Genomic DNA, 16,812 nt, shown 5'->3' with positions numbered 1-16,812 from the left:
GCGAGAATCGGCTGCACTCTGAATGCTCCAGTTTTGTGCCTGGTAGTACTAAAGTACAAAACGCTTCAAATGTTAGGTCCACAAGATAGATGAGTACAAGCATAGTGTCGGAGAGATTAATTCACAAGCTACTTGAAAAATCAATGGATAGTAAAGCAGAGAAAGTACATAAAAATAAAAGATAAATGTGCTAGACGATAAATCATCGTAAAAAATAACATATTTCTGCCTGCAGAGAGAGAAATTAAAAAACTTATTTGGCTAGTGAAAGCGTCAAGCTTACACAGGCGGCGGCTTATATGATCTTGCTCTGCGTCACGAACATGTCAGTCTGTACTGGCCAAAGTGTATCTTCTAGAATGACCGTGTAAGAATCTCTATATTCAAAAGATTACGCTTAGTTCTAAGGTTTGCCTTGAAGGTTCGGGACTAGGTTCATCTGATCCACCCTGTTGGTAATAACTGACTCGATATTCACTTCCCAGGCACGCTGGTCGAGACTTTGACGTCGTTCTCAGCGGCGGCAAACACGCGCGCGCTGCTAAGGGTAGCCAAGAAGACTGATGCCGACCGTTACGCCCTGCAGTTTGTGCACGGCATCCGGCTGTTCGCCCTGGGACACATTGTTCTCGGCCATACCTACGTTGCAGTGTCGGACAATTGGGGTAAGTGCGCTTCGCGCCATGTTTTCTCCACACCCGAACATTCCTTTCATGACTTCTTGATCTCGCATTACGCTTTCATCAGCACAGCGTCATGTGGAAATCTTAAGTACAAAAATTAGGTGTATTAAATACAAAAGAGAGTGTCTACGCGAAACTGCTATCTCTCTAAGCCGTAATAACCGCAAGTGTCGTAGAGGGGCCCGGCAGTTACGCTAAAGCTTTACTTGGTGTCATGCTTCTATGAAGTGGTATCACGGTGGCTCGCTGGCGCTTCGCAAGATGGGAGTGATGCACAGCCGCTATTTTAATTCTCCGTCCTCCTCAAAGATGTAAGCGCTATCGACGCAAAATTTGGTGCAGACGCTTGCAGCTGCTGCTAGAGCTTGGTGATGACAACACTGCCAGGTACTATCTCTGCGTTCATTCAACGACAGAAGTGGCCACCTGTTTGCTGTTTTTTAACCTAAAGGCTTTTCAAGCCTAAATCCTTTATCAGACGTACTCAACTGCATGAGCAATTTCTTCTGCGTTTGTTAGATGGACTACTGTGCGCATTATGATTGTCGCCGCAAAACGGTCACAATAGGGGCTCTGCCTCCAAGGGAAATTGGCTTCTGTGGGACATGCTATAGCAAGTGCTTTTTACAGCCAGTACGCAGTTCTGCGCATACTAGTGGCGGAAACAATTTCCGATAGACTGCTCTGAATTTCCCTGAATTTCATAATTGGAGTCAATTAGGAAGGTTTGTTCGCTTCTTTAGTATGTTCTTTGACTCCTGTCGAGGCTAGCTTTTTTTCGATGTTTTTTTTTCGATTCGCTTGGGTGTCTGCGTCCTCAGCGAATACGCTCAAATCGCATTGAGATCGCGTGAATGTTTAATGTTTCAAATATTAGGAAGGAATAATTGCCAGCCACTAAAAGCTTTTTCTGCGGGAAACCTGAAACGAATGCATATTAGGCTTTATTGGTCAAATGTTTAGGGGAATCCTTCATGGTGGAGTAGATGTGTAAAAAGGGAGTAATTATTCATTGGCACCCACCCAAGCGCAGCCATACGGCTACAGAGAAAAGCTATACAACTTTCTCAGAAACTTCGCAGTTAAAGAAAAATTCGTCCTGGTCCGGGGTTCAACCAGGGACCACCGCTTCACCATAGCAATCGCTCTACAAATTGAGCTAACCGGGACGGCATGCTTATGGTAGGGCGAGAACGAATTGATCAATAACTCGAAGTGGGAACAGGGTTGGTCAAATGTTTAGGGGAATTCCTCAATGTGGAGTACATTTGTAATAATGAGTCATTACTCATTGGCATCCACCCAAGCACAGCCATACGGCTACAAACGCTACGCCCTACCATAAGCTTGCCGTCCCGTTAGCTCAGTTGGTAGAGCGACTGCTCCGGTGAAGCGATGGTCCCGGGTTCAGGACGATTTTTCTTTAACTGCAAAGTTTCTGAGAAAGCTGTGTATCTTTCCTTTGTAGCCGTATGGCTGCGCTTGGGTGGATGCCGTTTAGTAATTACTACTTAGCAACTGACTTATTTCTAACAACTAGAAACTCACTTATTTCGGCACCCAATGCTTATTATTACAAGTTTCACGAGACTGCTTTATCGAGCACAAATAAGCTTGCTACCGAGATTTTTTTTAAAACTTGCTTCGATGAGCCCGATTTCATGCTCAGGGCTATCGCATTTGCCCACATAACTTAGCCTCTGTATTGGTGTTAATACATATTTGTAAATGTACTTTTTTCCCCAGACTACAGAATTCTGAAACACACTGATTTGGTCACTTCGTACATTACGGCAGGCTCAATTTGTTAATCGATGGCTGAATCATGTGTGTTCAGTTTTTTCTTCTTCTTCGTCTTATTGTTATTATTATTATTATTATTATTATTATTATTATTATTATTATTATTATTATTATTATTATTATTATTATTATTATTATTATTTTATATTATTATTATTATTATTATTATTATTATTATTATTATTATTATTATTATTATTATTATTATTATTATTATTATTATTATTATTATATTATTTTATATTATTATATTATTATTATTATTATTATTATTATTATTATTATTATTACTATTATTATTATTATTATTATTATTATTATTATTATTATTATTATTATTATTATTATTATTATTATTATTATTATTATTATTATTATTATTATTTTACGTGTAATGCTTGCTCTAATTTTATTATTTGTAAATGTATTCACTCCTTTAATGTCTGCCATTCAGGCTACGCAAGAGACTAGTATATTGAAATAAAAAATATCGGCAGGCTGCTCGTGCAAACACTCTTTTTTAGCAGCAATGTAAAAACCCAGACTTATTCGCTTCTTCTAGAGACTGGTTGACCGGGTCATTTCTGCTCAGTTCACATCCGGCCAGCGCCAAAATAAGGCAAGGACAAAGGAGCAACAGACGCGGACAAGGGACGACAAACAAGGACGAGTGCTCCTCCTTGGGGGATCGTACCTTCTTTCATGTCCGACTTTTCCCCTGCTTTTTCGGCCTATTACGCGGGCAAGCATTGTCGTCAGCTTAAACCGGCGTTCGTATTTGCATCTTTATGCGAGGGTCTCCCGTACTGCTTCAGGTGATCATTTGTTGGCATGCAGTTCGATGTTCCCGTATTTTTTCACTATGCCCACATCTCGTCTGGCCAACTCATGTACGACCAAGCGTCAGAGGGACGGTGCGCAGCACTTTATCAATAACTCGTATTAATAAAAAAAGGACGGGAATGTCGGAGCGCATGACAACAGTTGACCATTCCGAGCAGTTGGGCAGACCACTGCAAAACATGCAAGTGCAAGCCTCAGTTTGCGCTGATGAGTGCTTGTTTGCATAATAGTAATTCGTTAGGCTGTGCTTTAAATTTGCCTTGACCGCAGAACCCACGGCACAACGGACTCGCGCAACAGACGCAAACATTAGAGTAGTCTGGGAGGGTCCTGACGTCGCCATCACGGAAGAGGAGGTTGTGATTACGTGATCAATAGCGCTGAGCAAGCATGAAATTCGGTTTATCAAAGCAGGGTTAGCAAACAGGTAGCGAGGTAATCAGCGCATGCGTGTTCGAACGAGTGGTGTCGCGAAACATGTAGAGATAAGCGTTGCGCGCTGTGATAAATCACTGTTGCACTTTAAAGTGTTCACGCTTAGCAAATGTGAATTTCTTTATTTGCGCACTCATTATAGGCGTGATGTTTGTTCAGGCATAAAACTCAGGATTTCTGGATTTATAGTTCTGCCCTGCCAAGTTTTTTCTTGTCCTGGGTGTCCCCTGCTTTTATCCGCGTTTACAGGAAGAAATTAAACAGATCAAACTGGAACAACAGTATCAAGAAGTGATCAGAGAAGATTTGAGTTTTGTTACTGCCGCAACGACAATCAATAACAATCAGCTCTACCGCTTCTCTGCGGCTTCATCGGAACAATGCAGGGCATTTGAAAGCATCAGCACCGTATACAAAACTTTTTCCCGCAAGCAGGGAGAAAAGTGCGAAATTCCAGGATTCTTGCCACCTTAAACATGTACTGTGGTGAAAACGCAGGGTGCTACAAAGCATCGCACTTCCACCTGAGAGCATTATTGGTCTCAAGATGCCTCCTGCGCTTCATGGACCTCTTTAGGGGGCGGGGTGTTAGAGACGGGGGAGGGATAATCCATGCCTGGATACTCGGGGAATAGATGTTACAAAGCAAGAGTACAGTGTACAAGTTACGCACGATGACAGCGCTTAACGACATTCGAGCTCGATCTCATTTTGTAAGAAATGTTGCTACTATATTCAAGGAGCTGGTGCGGATATAGCTGTGGCAAGCTTGTTAAATCTGCTCCTATTTGTTGGAAGCACCATGCATTGGGGAATCAAAAATTTGTTCTTCCATGCGCTGTCTGTAGTAAAAAGTACAGTTGCCAACACCCACAGTCGGAGAGGGTCCGCTCTCCGGTCGTGGCTCTGATGTCCCGGTGCACCCTTGCACAGCAGCTGGAAGAATGCAGACGGACAGCAGGAAGTTTTTCAGTGTCCTCAAGCGCACCCTTAATGAAAAAAGTGTGGAGGCAATAGCTAGCGCAGCGTTCCTCTCGCCTTTTTTCTTGTGTGGTGTCTGCCGCGCGAAGCTATTTGGCGTGGGAGTGGTCGGAGCCTAACTACGAATCTTCGTCAATCGTTCGACGCCGCTTCCCAAAACCACACCTGACGGTTTGTATCACTGAATGCTAAGCACACTTGCAAACCTCCGACCCCTTCGCTTATGGTAAGAACGATTTTCGAAGATAATGGAAGGAATGGATGAAATAACTTCAATGTCGAACAGATAAAAGGAAGGCTTTAGCACTCTGGCCTACAGGACGACTAGGAGTCCTTGGATCCCGGCGGCGTCTTTGGCCAGTGAAAAGTTTTCAGCGTTCCATAAAATACACTAAAAAATGGTGGTATAATCCAGAACATTAAAAGCGAATAAAAGGGTTTTCTTCAGTGGTGAGTACAATGTAAAACTACCGCATTTATTTTCAGTCCTCTTTATTGGGCATTACGAAAGACAGCTTTAAAAGGAATGATATGACGCAATCCCTTCCGTGGCACTACACGCGGTCGTTTGTCCATAGCGTAAAATAAGACGCAGGAGAACATAAACAGCGTCTTGTTTCTGCTAGTTTTTTTTTTAAGTTTGACAACTAGTTTTCAGATGACAAAGCTATGTGCTGGCCTCGGAGCGCTTGGTCGAAGTGTCAAACGTCCTTCTTTTCTCAGCTTATTTCGGAAGCACCGCCTGCACAAAATGTCATAATCCCACAGCATAAGCTACAGTCGTTAAAAGATGGATATTCTCACACGTTTGACACAAACGGGTTTCAAAGCAGTGGCCGCAGCCATACCACGTGTAGAGCTGATTTATAGCGGCAGCGTACCCTTGCCGGCAAACAGGCTCCAGTCGTATCGATCAGTAATTCATTGGCACTCTTTTGAGACCGTCCTCATAAGATGGAGCAAATAACACTTGCGATTTCATAAACGCTCCTTCCACCGGCACTTTCTAGGCTCCCTTCATTTCCAACCAAACTAAAGAAACTGCACTCGCCGAATTAGCGCGTTTATGAGACGGGCCAAAATAAGCAAGCTGAATAAAAAAAAAACAACGGAAGGCCAGCAAGGGAAAGCATAAGATTCATTAGAGCGCGCCCCTTCAGCGTCTCTTTATCGGCGGGTACGCTGGATGCGAAGATCGAAGGGAAACTACACCGAAGTAGAGCGGAATATAAAGGTGCGTACGCCTTGATACTTGCGAGACGACGTCAAAGGTTTCGCAACGCTCAGCGATTCCGCAGGAAACGCTCGTGCGCTGCGCCGCGACATCCCTGCGACCGGCCCGTCTCCATTCGCAAAGCCGTGGAAATAACGCAAGCTGTTGCGCAACATCAACGCCAAACCTGCTGCTGCTGCCTTAACTCTTCATCCATAGACTCGCTCGAAAACAAGCTCGGGCGTCCTTCTCCCCATCTTGATCCTTGCAGCCGCCGCCGCAAACCGGCGATAGCAGCGCCGCGATAGCGGAGCGCGGCCTCTCTGGCCTCAGACGCCATGGCCTTTACTTTATTCCGACTGGCGGCCCATGATAGCGCTGTCCCTACGTTTTTCATCGTTCATTGCGACCCAGCATGCCTAAGCCTCGTCTCCCTAGCCTGGCACTGTGGCAGCCGGTAACTACCACTATCTTTCACGGCAGCGGTTAAGTCACAAGCTTTTGACGTAGAGCTCTTACGATGTGCACTTGCGTCACAAATGCAGACGTTACCTGCGAGACAAGCTAAACTATCGCTCTTAAGATCTTGAGCGAGTATTTCTCGAATAATGCCCAGAGCCTAGAGTAAGGTGAGCAAAGTTGTGAGTAGAATTTGGAGACGATGTGCGCTGAGGGATGTCCGACAACGTCTGATGTATACTGAATCTCCACGAGATTTCGACCAAGATGACTCTGACATTTTGCTTTCCTCTTTCTTTTGTTTTGGCTTGGGAGAATGTCGAGAGCTGGACTGAGAATATAATAAACTAATAAGCTTATACTTTCATCCGAGTTGCACATTTTATTTTCATTTCGTTCTTTTCTTCTCTTTTCGTTCTATCATCTTAAAAGACCACTTTTGTGGTGCTATACAGGGGGGGTGGGGGGGGGGATTGCATATAGAAGATGTATAAGAGTTTCGCACGTGAAAAGTCATGGTCGTCGCAATAGTCGATTACAGCAAAGACGTGAAGACGGCCGTTCCAGTCGATAGCTGTTCGGGGAGAAAATTAGCCAGAGAAAGTAGCTCTGCTAGTAAGTCGCTGAGGAATAGGACAATGATGTGCAGCGCGGTGGGATATGGTTCACGCTGGGGTTTTGTATAGACCGTTCCAATAAGGGCTCCCTGTGCTTCACCACATTGCTTGCTGGTCTGTTGTGTGCACCCTGTGCTATGGCGGTGGAAGCGACAGCGGAACCGATTTGCAACAGCCCGGAGAGGAGGCCTTTCGACATCGTCTTCGCCCGATGGAAAGGTCTATAGAGGGCCATTGAGTGAACTGTGAAATACCTTATGAAACATGCAAAGGCTAACTATCGACGACGAGCGCCAATATTCAAAATTTTAAACATACCTTTTAACGCTTTTACACTGGTAGTAAAAGAGCAGACATAATATATATATATATATATATATATATATATATATATATATATATATATATATCTTAAGGCGCAATTCTGAAAAGCTTCAAGTGGGTTAGCAGGATAAATTTGTTGCGGGTGCTTGATTGGAGATGCGCGGTCTAGACTCGACGTAATGAGTGATTTATATGCTAGTAATTTTAGGTGCCATGGTTCATGTCGTAGGCGACGTTTCAGAAAACCGAGAGATCTCTTTTCATATAGATTACGTTCGCCACCAGTACAACAGAAAAGATCGCTGCTTAAGGATACGCGAGGATATTTGTAAGATTGTTCAACATCGGATGTGATAATAGTGTGGTTAAATAGGAAGGACTGTTGGCGACGGCGCAACGGGAAAAGTTTGCATTCGTTAGCGTTCTGTTTCATCAGCTATTGGTAACAGCACTTGTGAATGTGAAGATCATTTTGAAGATCGGCTATATGCATATATGCAAATATGTAGATTTGCACGATCATGTGTGGAAACGAATTTTCACGGCACTTTCTTCTCGGCTTTTACAAACCCATATTAATTATAAAAAGACGAGAACGTCGGAGCGCATACCAACCAATGATTCCCCCCCCCCCCCCCCTTTTCAGGAGTACGAGAGACCATTGCAAAAGATGCAAATGTTGAGCTCAGTTTTCGCTGAAGAGGGCTTGTCTGCGCGACACTATTTCGTTAGAGTAATGGTGTCCTTCCCGCACCACGCATGGCGCATCACGCTCCTGCAACAGACAGAAGCAACAGGAGAATCAGGGAGGCTCACACAGACCCCTTTTCACAATGGCGAACGTGTGAACATGCGATTGATAGCGCTGACCGAGCATGAAACTCGGTTTATCAGATAACGAGGCAATCAGCGCATGCGGGTTCGATAGAGAGTTGTCGCGGCAGAAAAAGATATTAGCAGTGCGCGCCGAAATATATCAGTGGCTACACTCCAAAAACGTTAGTAAGCGCAAATTTCCTCATTATTCTGCACGCTAATTCTAAGCGTCAAGTGAGGGAACGGAAAATCATAAAGTGGCAGTAAAGACCGTTAAAAGAAGGCTCAAAAGCCACAAGGTCTATACTGGATAGATAGTCTGACAAACCAGCTTAGGATGATCATACCACAATGAAGATTTAAATCAGAAAGGAATCGTTCCATGATCATTCAAGAACCAGTGTTTTATTGTTTGATGCAGCAAAGGGCATCTTACATCGGGGAATTATGAAAGCAAATACATTCAAAAGATGACTGATGAGCAGTGTGTGGTAAAGCTGAAGAAGCATGTATATTTTATTAGGATACTGGCGCATCTGTGAAAATGTCGCTGAAGTCATGATCAGCACTTGTGAGGAACTATCAATCATGGATAACCCAGATAACACGAAAGTATCCGCAGTATAAGATTGTAAGAAGCGGTTGGAGAATTGGCGGTGAAAAAGAAGGGGAGTAACATGAGAGGATGACAGGAGTGCAATTTGCAACTACCTAAAATCTACAAAATTTTCTTACTGAAAGGAGAGGCGATGTAAAGGCTTATATTGTCAAGGTTAAGAGAAAAATATTTAAAAAAAATATTAAAGCTTTTGGACCCCTCACACTACAAGAGAGGAGGCGTTCATATCTTCAATCTATTATTCCATCCAAGTTGCTTTTTGCAAAACCTTACATATAAATTTATCTGATCGTTTATACATGACGCTCATAGTATCTTATGACATCGAAAAGGACGTGGACAAAGAGGCAAGAAGACATGCATAGCGCTGACTTTCAAATATATTTACTACTGAAATTAATATGAATTTATGTACGCCTTGATGCACGACGGATGCAAAAACACTTAGCCTACAATAGCAAGCCATAAAAAAACTGATGCAAAACACCTTTCGCCCACCTTGTAAAGCACGCAAGTCCCTTCACCGATAATACAAGGAAAGGGCTGCAGACCCAAAGGTCATCCACAACGACGATCCTTTGTGCTTGAATGATTCCGTCGTGGTAAGGTCCTTGCTACTTCCGTAAGCTCTGCGCTTACCGGACATGGGCTTGCACTATTTTTTGCGTATATTTTTGCATCCTGAGCAATTGAGCGGTAGGTTGTAGTCTTTTCAATTAGCCATATCATATCATGAATAATTACCAAGAACCACGAACGTACAGCGATGGAAATCTTTCGAGCACAAAGGATCGTCACTCTGGGTGACCTCTGCGCCAGCACCTTTTCTTTTTTATTATCGGGCAAGGAAGACAAGTGCCTGGCGAGGCATGAAAAGTGCTGCTAGCATTAGGTTTCCTGTCTTTCTTTTCCACTGTACATATTTTCCATCTGCCACGCATCAAGTCATACGTATATACGTATATACGTGTAAATTTCTGCAAGAAATGTATTTGAAAGTAAGGGCCGTGAGTGTCCTCATATATTTTGTCCACGTCCTTTGCACTGGTTTAAGATAGGGGCAACCAACTAGCCCGCACCTCAACTCTTTAACGATAATAGTGGTTTGGAGAAAGGAACATCATTTGAGAAACTCAAAGAAAGCTGCACTAAGCGTCAGCGCAATTCAGGTGTGCGAGAAAAGTTATCGAGCCTGCACTAACATTTGATATCGTCTGAGTGCTCTACACACCATGCTGCAACGGCCACGGTAACCGCTAATTACTTAGCGGAAGTAAACACACAAGATTTTGTGCAATCTAGTTTCAAACAGAGGCTTCCACACACCTCTTCAGGCGCCGGCATTATAAGCGGTGCCTGTAGCGGTGATGAGCAGCTGCTTAAATGTGCTGTTCATGTTAGGAAGCATTTATGATTCATTAGCGTGTGGCGGTAATGTCCATTTTGATTTTCACAACTCTTATCTTAGCTGGTTCAGTCGTGTTCGCTAATCGCTAGTAATGAAACAGTAAAATATGCTTCTGGTTTTTCAGCACGCTTTCTGAACTTCCTCATCGACACACAGTCCTGGCCGTGCATGATCATAGCAGGAGCGTTCAACGGCGTTGACACATTCTTTTTCCTCAGGCAAGTACACGCGTAACAAATATCAGTACCAATGGTAACGCCTCGAGACGTTATCAGACGTGCACAACTATTCTGGACGGAAGCATTTTGAACGAGCAAGAGCTCATGAAAGCATTTTTTTTTCATACATTGTAAGATTGCACTATTACAATCAATATATCCGCACATCTCCCGTAGACAGGATTGTATTTTTTTTGCTATTAACGTTTCGCGATCATCAGAAACGTTCCTGATTAGCTTTCTATGGCAGTCGTAAGTGCACCATGCTAGCGATGGAAAAACTTTAAAAGAAGGATTTTGCTATACATCGGAAGAATGGACCGTTGAGTTCAATATTTCCATAAGACCACCTCACAATTTTCTAATATTCAAAATTTTTGTCCAAAAATGTTGGCCATGAAAGGTCGGAGTACTTGCGGCTCCTTCATAGCCAGAATAAAAACCCCACTTAAACCAAGCCGTTGATGCATATGTATGTCTTTGAGAGCTGATAATATTTTGATTTTTGCATTCCCTTTTTCAGAGAAAGCTTGAATGCAGGATATGGATGCAGCAGCCAGCTGTAATCAGGGACTGAAACACGTAGCCGTCACCATAAATAAGTTGCATGAACCATAAATTTTTTTTCGTCGGAATGAATACTGCACAGGAGCATTTCACACTTCACACGAATAGTCGATATTTAAAGCATCAACAGCATGCAAATGCTTCGGCTCGAGATAGCAGGTTTAAATGTCTTTAATGACTGAAATGATTTTGATGCTTAAGTCCATGTTTAAATGATTTTATTGCTGAAATTATTAGTAATAATGTGTTTTTTTTTTTGTTCCAGTGGGTTCTTTCTTTCCTTCACTGTAACAAAGCAGAAGGGAAGTGCACCGATCATTTTCGTAGTCGGGATGCTTCGAAGGTTGATCAGGTGAGAAATTTGGATACATATAGAGCATTAAGCAGAAACTGAAAATGTTCCAAGAATGTTACGCAGGGTTACACCAAAACATTGAGCGATGACATTTTGGCAACGGCCCGGGCTAAATTTGGAGGCCGCCGTTGGCTCTGGCAAGCTCAGTTATGGTTGGACATCGATTTTGGTCCAAATCGGCCAAGGTAAAATTTCAGGCTTGGGCAGGGCCCAATTTTTGGAAATCATCCGAGTCAAATTTGGAGGTCCCCATCGTGTAGAGCACGGTCAGTTATGGTTGGACATCGATTTTAACCCAAATCAGCCAAGGTCAATCTGTCAAAGACAGTATGTTGCTACGCTATGCTTCTCAAGCTTAAACCAAGATCAAATCAGGCACGGAATGGTGAGTGACTTTTGCGTTGAGTAGAGCTAGTGCCCTAAAAGCTAGTGCTCAATAACTTGTAACCGGGCTTCAACTTGAGGGAGCAGGTGGTAAAGGAGAGAAGCCTTTCATTGCTGCCCTTTGCACAAAGCAGGGCTGAAGTTAATTTAGCCGAAACTTTGTTACAGTTGTTGTCGACGTCTTTACTGATCCAAAAAAGGGGAAAATATTTCATACTTCAGTAGAATTCTGGAGGTTCTAAGTTTAAAATAGGTGAAACGCGTATTCACTATCTCTTCACATGAGTTGACAAACTGGCATAATTGGTGCTGAACACGTTGGTGGAATACGCAGTGCCGTGGGAGTTTTCAAACAAGTGCGTTGCCATGGTAAAGCGGGTGGCGAATTCCACCGCATTGTGATGTAAGCTCAAAGGGCCAGTGAGTGTCGGAGACAAGTAAAAGATTTGTTGACCTAATCTGGGATATTTTATTACATGGTGGTAGAAAATCAAGGAACAGTTATCATTGTTTTCAATAAATTATATTTTAAATTGGCAGGCGAAGTGAGGCCAGATCGAGCAGTGTTGTGCTGTGCTCAAACCTCGTGGTTCTGTTGGTAGGCGGGCTATGTCGCCTGGAGTGAATATGCCTATTTTACGCATATGAATAAACGCAATACAGACCGTTATTATTGTTGTCTAAAATTTTAGACGTCTTAATATTTCTTTCTGGCAATTAGACGTAACGTTTTCAGGCTTCAGCTGCTTGTCTGTCGCCGTAAAAATGTTTTGAAAGGCTGTACTGCGCTGTGCTAAGAGTTAGGCTGCCGTTGGCAACGCCGCAACCGCCAAAATACGGTATGCGAATACCTGTCGCAGGTATGACTAGTGTAACTTTAATGATAATTTCTCCGTGGCACTTTCGTGCTTAAAACTATAGTTTCACAGACCGTTACGAATCTCAGTCATTACCGCACTGCTCATTTCTTACTGCCGGCCGTACCTATTGTGTCTCCAATGTCATGGTCTGCAGACAGCGCATACCAAATGAAACGGAACGTTTGCATGTCAAAACATTGCGTTTTAAAATTTTCGGTTGTGTGTCTCAGCACAACAGCCGAGCACGCATTTTCACAAGGAGCTGTAAGCATATGCCGGGTTATTTTCCTTTTATCTTGACCACGTCTCTTCGTCACTGACGTTTCATATCCCCTCTGACTGCATTGTTTGCTAGCAATTATCGTCGCTACAACCACATCGATACGCACAAAAATGTCTTCAACACTGAACCTTTCATTTTGAAGGATAACGTCGATAGCGATGTTCCATGCTGTAATCAAAAACCTCTAAATTAGACCTCAATATCTCTATTTCGGGCCCTTTTCTCTCCAGAAGTTTAGATAAGAGAGCTTTTTTTTTTTAAATCCAATATTGGTTCACAAAATTCCTCAAAAAAAGGATCCCTCGTCACCAAATTGTACTCATAATTGCCTGAAAAAAAGGAAAATTTCCAGACTGAAAGACCACTGAGAGCCGATCGACCAGTTAATGTTAGTAAATAATTGAAATGAAACGCAGAATTTATTTGTCTGCCGAAATGCCTGAATCGCAGAGATCAGTATCCTGCTCTAAAAATGGTGACTGAGGCATTTTATCTGTTTACCTCTTTGCTTTTGCTGTCGCAGAACGTGCGTTCCGTTGTTCTTCATCATCATGTGTTTCTACGTCCTCCCACTTTTCGTCACGGGGCCGGACACGAAGACGTTCTTCCTCCGATTTCACGAGGAGGTGGTCGAACACTGGTGGCATTGGCTGCTCCAGATCAAGAACTTCTACGACATGGAGCTGATGGTAAGCTTTGCACACAGTTTAATCCTAGAGCATAGTTTTAAAAAATAAAATCGGTCTGTCTTATTGCCGAGAGTAAGTGAAATGCTCCCCTGGGGCGAGCGTAGCAGGTTGCAGATGCTGCAGCCGCGCTCTTTGAATCAATATACAGGGTGTTTCAACTAAGACTTTATGCAGTTTTTAAATATAGGTTTTTTTTAGTTAGAAGAACGGTTTTTTCGACATAGCATTGGCAGCGGTGTAGCACATCGGAATACAGCTAAGACGGGGTACTAGCAAGCTGGTTAACTAATATTGAATAGTTAACCTTTTAACTATTACTGTTAAGCTCCATAATTATTATGAGGCGTGGAGCCAACCGTAAGTAATATCCATATCAGTTTTTAGAATTTCTAAAACGCGATTACCGTCAGCGCTGTGGCACAACAAATTTTGGCCATTTCGACGAGTTTGTGCAGTGGAGAGGTTGCTTTGCCTGCAAGCTTCTTGAAGGCGAATGTATTTTGGCGCGATGTAGCCAAAACTGTAGCGCCAAAGGTTTCTGCTTTCTGTAAATTCTATAGTCTGACGTTTAGAAGTAGCCTGACGGTAATAGTTAAAAAGTGGACTGTTCATTGTTAGTTAACCAGCCTGCCAGTCAGCACGCCTTAGCTGTATTCTATTGTACTACACCATCCGCCATTCTATGCCGTAAAAAAGCATTCTTATAACTCAAAAAGCCTATTTTTGCAAATTGTGCAACGACTTAGGTGAAACACCCTGTATGTCAGACCTTTAGGACAATGATCGTCCGATTTTTTTCGTTCTCAGTGTTTCGCTGCTTCTGACTATCTGTCGAGTGCTTCCCTGCTTCTGCGCCAGAGTCTCGTTGGATTCCATATTCCGCAGATGCCTCCTGGTTCTCGCGTCATCCCACCCCCAAACCCACTGAAACACTTCCCCGGAACGCAAGAACGCGCAGAATGATAATGGAATGCGTAGAATGTGAAACGAGACGAAAGGTTACCCATGACTACGGCAATCATTCATCCCCTTTTCCTTTGTTCCGTGCGGGGGTTGCCGTTGTTTCACGCACTACAGTCACCCGTGTCTGCCACTTGTTATCAATGCGGCAACTTGTTTGCGGGCGAGCGTAATTCACGCCTTGATTTACCTGCTAAAAGCACCGTCCACAGCTTTCAGCGATGGCCGGGTAGGCGTCAGTCACAGGTCTTTGCCAATGTGAGTTAGAATACAGCTCAGAAGTAATTTCTCTCTCTCTTGTATGCGACAGCACATCGGACTAAAATTGGCGGCTTATTTAGTCGGCTTCCGTTTAGAATTCATTTTCGGCTTCAGATTTGGAGTCACATTCGCCTCGGTTTTCTGAGCGATAATCAGCTGAGACTACCGAGACTGGGAGCTAGAAGTACTACCCGCTTCATGCAAATAACTTGCATGCGTGAAATTATTTACAGCGATAAAACAGCACGGACAAAGAAAGAACAGACAGGGACGAGCGGTCGTCTCTGTCTGTTCTTTCTTTGTCCGTGCTGTATTAGCACTTTGGAAAATGTCATACTTGCGCCAACTATCCCGATCCGCCACACTTCTGAACTGGCATGCCTACAACTACAGCTGTTGCAGAAGAACTGTTAGTAAGACGTCCGAGAAATCTTCTTGGTAACAAATTGACGCCATTCCCATTGCATATGTCAGCATCGTTATCCGCGGTTTCAACGATTGCCTTTCTACTCGTCTAGCTCGGACGTGTATTCGTGCTTCGCACCAAGAAATGACCTAAACAAAGCCTATCGTAGGTGTTATTTGAAGGACATCCAGGGTATAATTAAATCTCTCAAGCATTACTCCTTTTCCTGGTCGGAACGAGCTAAAAACGGCGTCTAAATATGTCGACTTTTGCATGTCAGGCATATGTCCTTTTTTTTTTGCTGCGAATTTATTGTCCAACGTTCAGCACCTGCTCCTTCTTCAATACGTTGCCATCTCCGATATATGCATTATTTTTAGATTTCAAGGTAAATGGCCCATAAGGAGACTGGCTAAAAATCGGGTGGTGACTGACTACTGCTCGTGAGGACTGTAAACTGTAAACTACAAAACGGTTGTAGTTAACCTTCAATGCAACGAAAGCAATCCTTTGCTTTCATTCTGAGCGTTACTAAATGAATGCTGCGAGTCGCACCTTGGTAGCGATTTTTTGGCGCATGAAGCCGCGCCGATGAAGACAGGGCGCGCTCATTAACAGTTGCGATAGCTGTATAAATACCGTTAGTGCTAGTTATGTGTCAGAAGACATACACTAATTACAAGGAAGAAAGTGAAGTACACGTCCATGGTAAGCTGTCACACCTCCGTAAATAACTAAAGTAGCATCGCAGCTTCATATTTTTTCCTCTGTCAGCCAGGACAATACATTACATGCATTTTCATTTTAAAAGAATTATTCTAACACTGCAAATCTCAGCAGGGTTTCGAGAAATTTTGTTGTTTTTATTTCATACAGATCGTGCTGGGCCACACGTGGTTTCTCTCTGCTGACTTCCAGCTCTTCCTCGTCTCTTTTGTCACTTTGCTTCTGCTGAAAAGGTGAGTTTTTGCGTGATAAAAAACTCAGTTGTTAGTCAAGCGTGCAAAATAACTTGTAATCGGAGCTTCATGTGAAGCACACGACAGCAAATGTTGCAAGCAGTTTAGTACTAAAGCAGAAATACAACTTTCGCCTTTGAAGTTCAAAATTCAAGTTCATTGTCGGCATTAAATTTTCGGGTCTAAAGTTGCAAGCTTACTGATTTTTGCAGTTAGGCGCTGATCTTAGCATTCAGTGCTGAGAAAACTTTCTTAGCCGATGCCTTTTAACAATGATTATTGGCATATTTCGCATTCCAAGCGTATGCTTTCCTAAAAACTGATGAAGACGACACAGCACAGTACCCTGTCTGGTTACTGTACCCTTAAGTGCTGCTTAACTGCTTTTTTGTCTCCATATTGTATAATCATCCTATTTTCATATTACATAAAAACGATGCACTGTGCTCACGAGAGCAACAAAACTGGATTATCTATAAATGTGACCGGTGAGTAATTAGAAAGAAGGAAGCGTCTTGGCTCATTTTCGCTCTCAGCGCAACACGAACGAAACACAAGACGAACGACTAGCACAAACAGGCGCTGTCCTGTTTCCCGTTCGTGTTGCGCTGATAGCGAAAATGAACACTTACAAACTCGCCCAAATTTCCGCCTTGCTGAGCGTCTTGG

General features: G+C 43.1%; 1 protein-coding gene across 1 annotated transcript in view; it reads left to right on the top strand.

Annotated features, from left to right (window-relative positions):
* Positions 1 to 42: 42 nt before the first annotated feature.
* LOC144115399 (nose resistant to fluoxetine protein 6-like) overlaps positions 43 to 16,812 on the top strand; it is a 32,006-nt gene continuing 15,236 nt past the window's right edge. Inside the window, exons 1-5 of the mRNA XM_077649772.1 lie at positions 43 to 665; positions 10,326 to 10,419; positions 11,252 to 11,338; positions 13,392 to 13,557; positions 16,061 to 16,143. Coding sequence (XP_077505898.1) covers positions 10,370 to 10,419; positions 11,252 to 11,338; positions 13,392 to 13,557; positions 16,061 to 16,143 — 386 coding nt within the window. The 5' untranslated portion in view covers positions 43 to 665; positions 10,326 to 10,369. The remainder of the gene's footprint in view (positions 666 to 10,325; positions 10,420 to 11,251; positions 11,339 to 13,391; positions 13,558 to 16,060; positions 16,144 to 16,812) is intronic.

Source organism: Amblyomma americanum, chromosome 1 (genome assembly GCF_052857255.1).
Source record: "Amblyomma americanum isolate KBUSLIRL-KWMA chromosome 1, ASM5285725v1, whole genome shotgun sequence".
Taxonomy (NCBI): domain Eukaryota; kingdom Metazoa; phylum Arthropoda; class Arachnida; order Ixodida; family Ixodidae; genus Amblyomma; species Amblyomma americanum.
The sequence above is the reverse complement of the archived record's forward strand: the minus strand, read 5'-3'. Positions and strand labels throughout refer to the sequence as shown.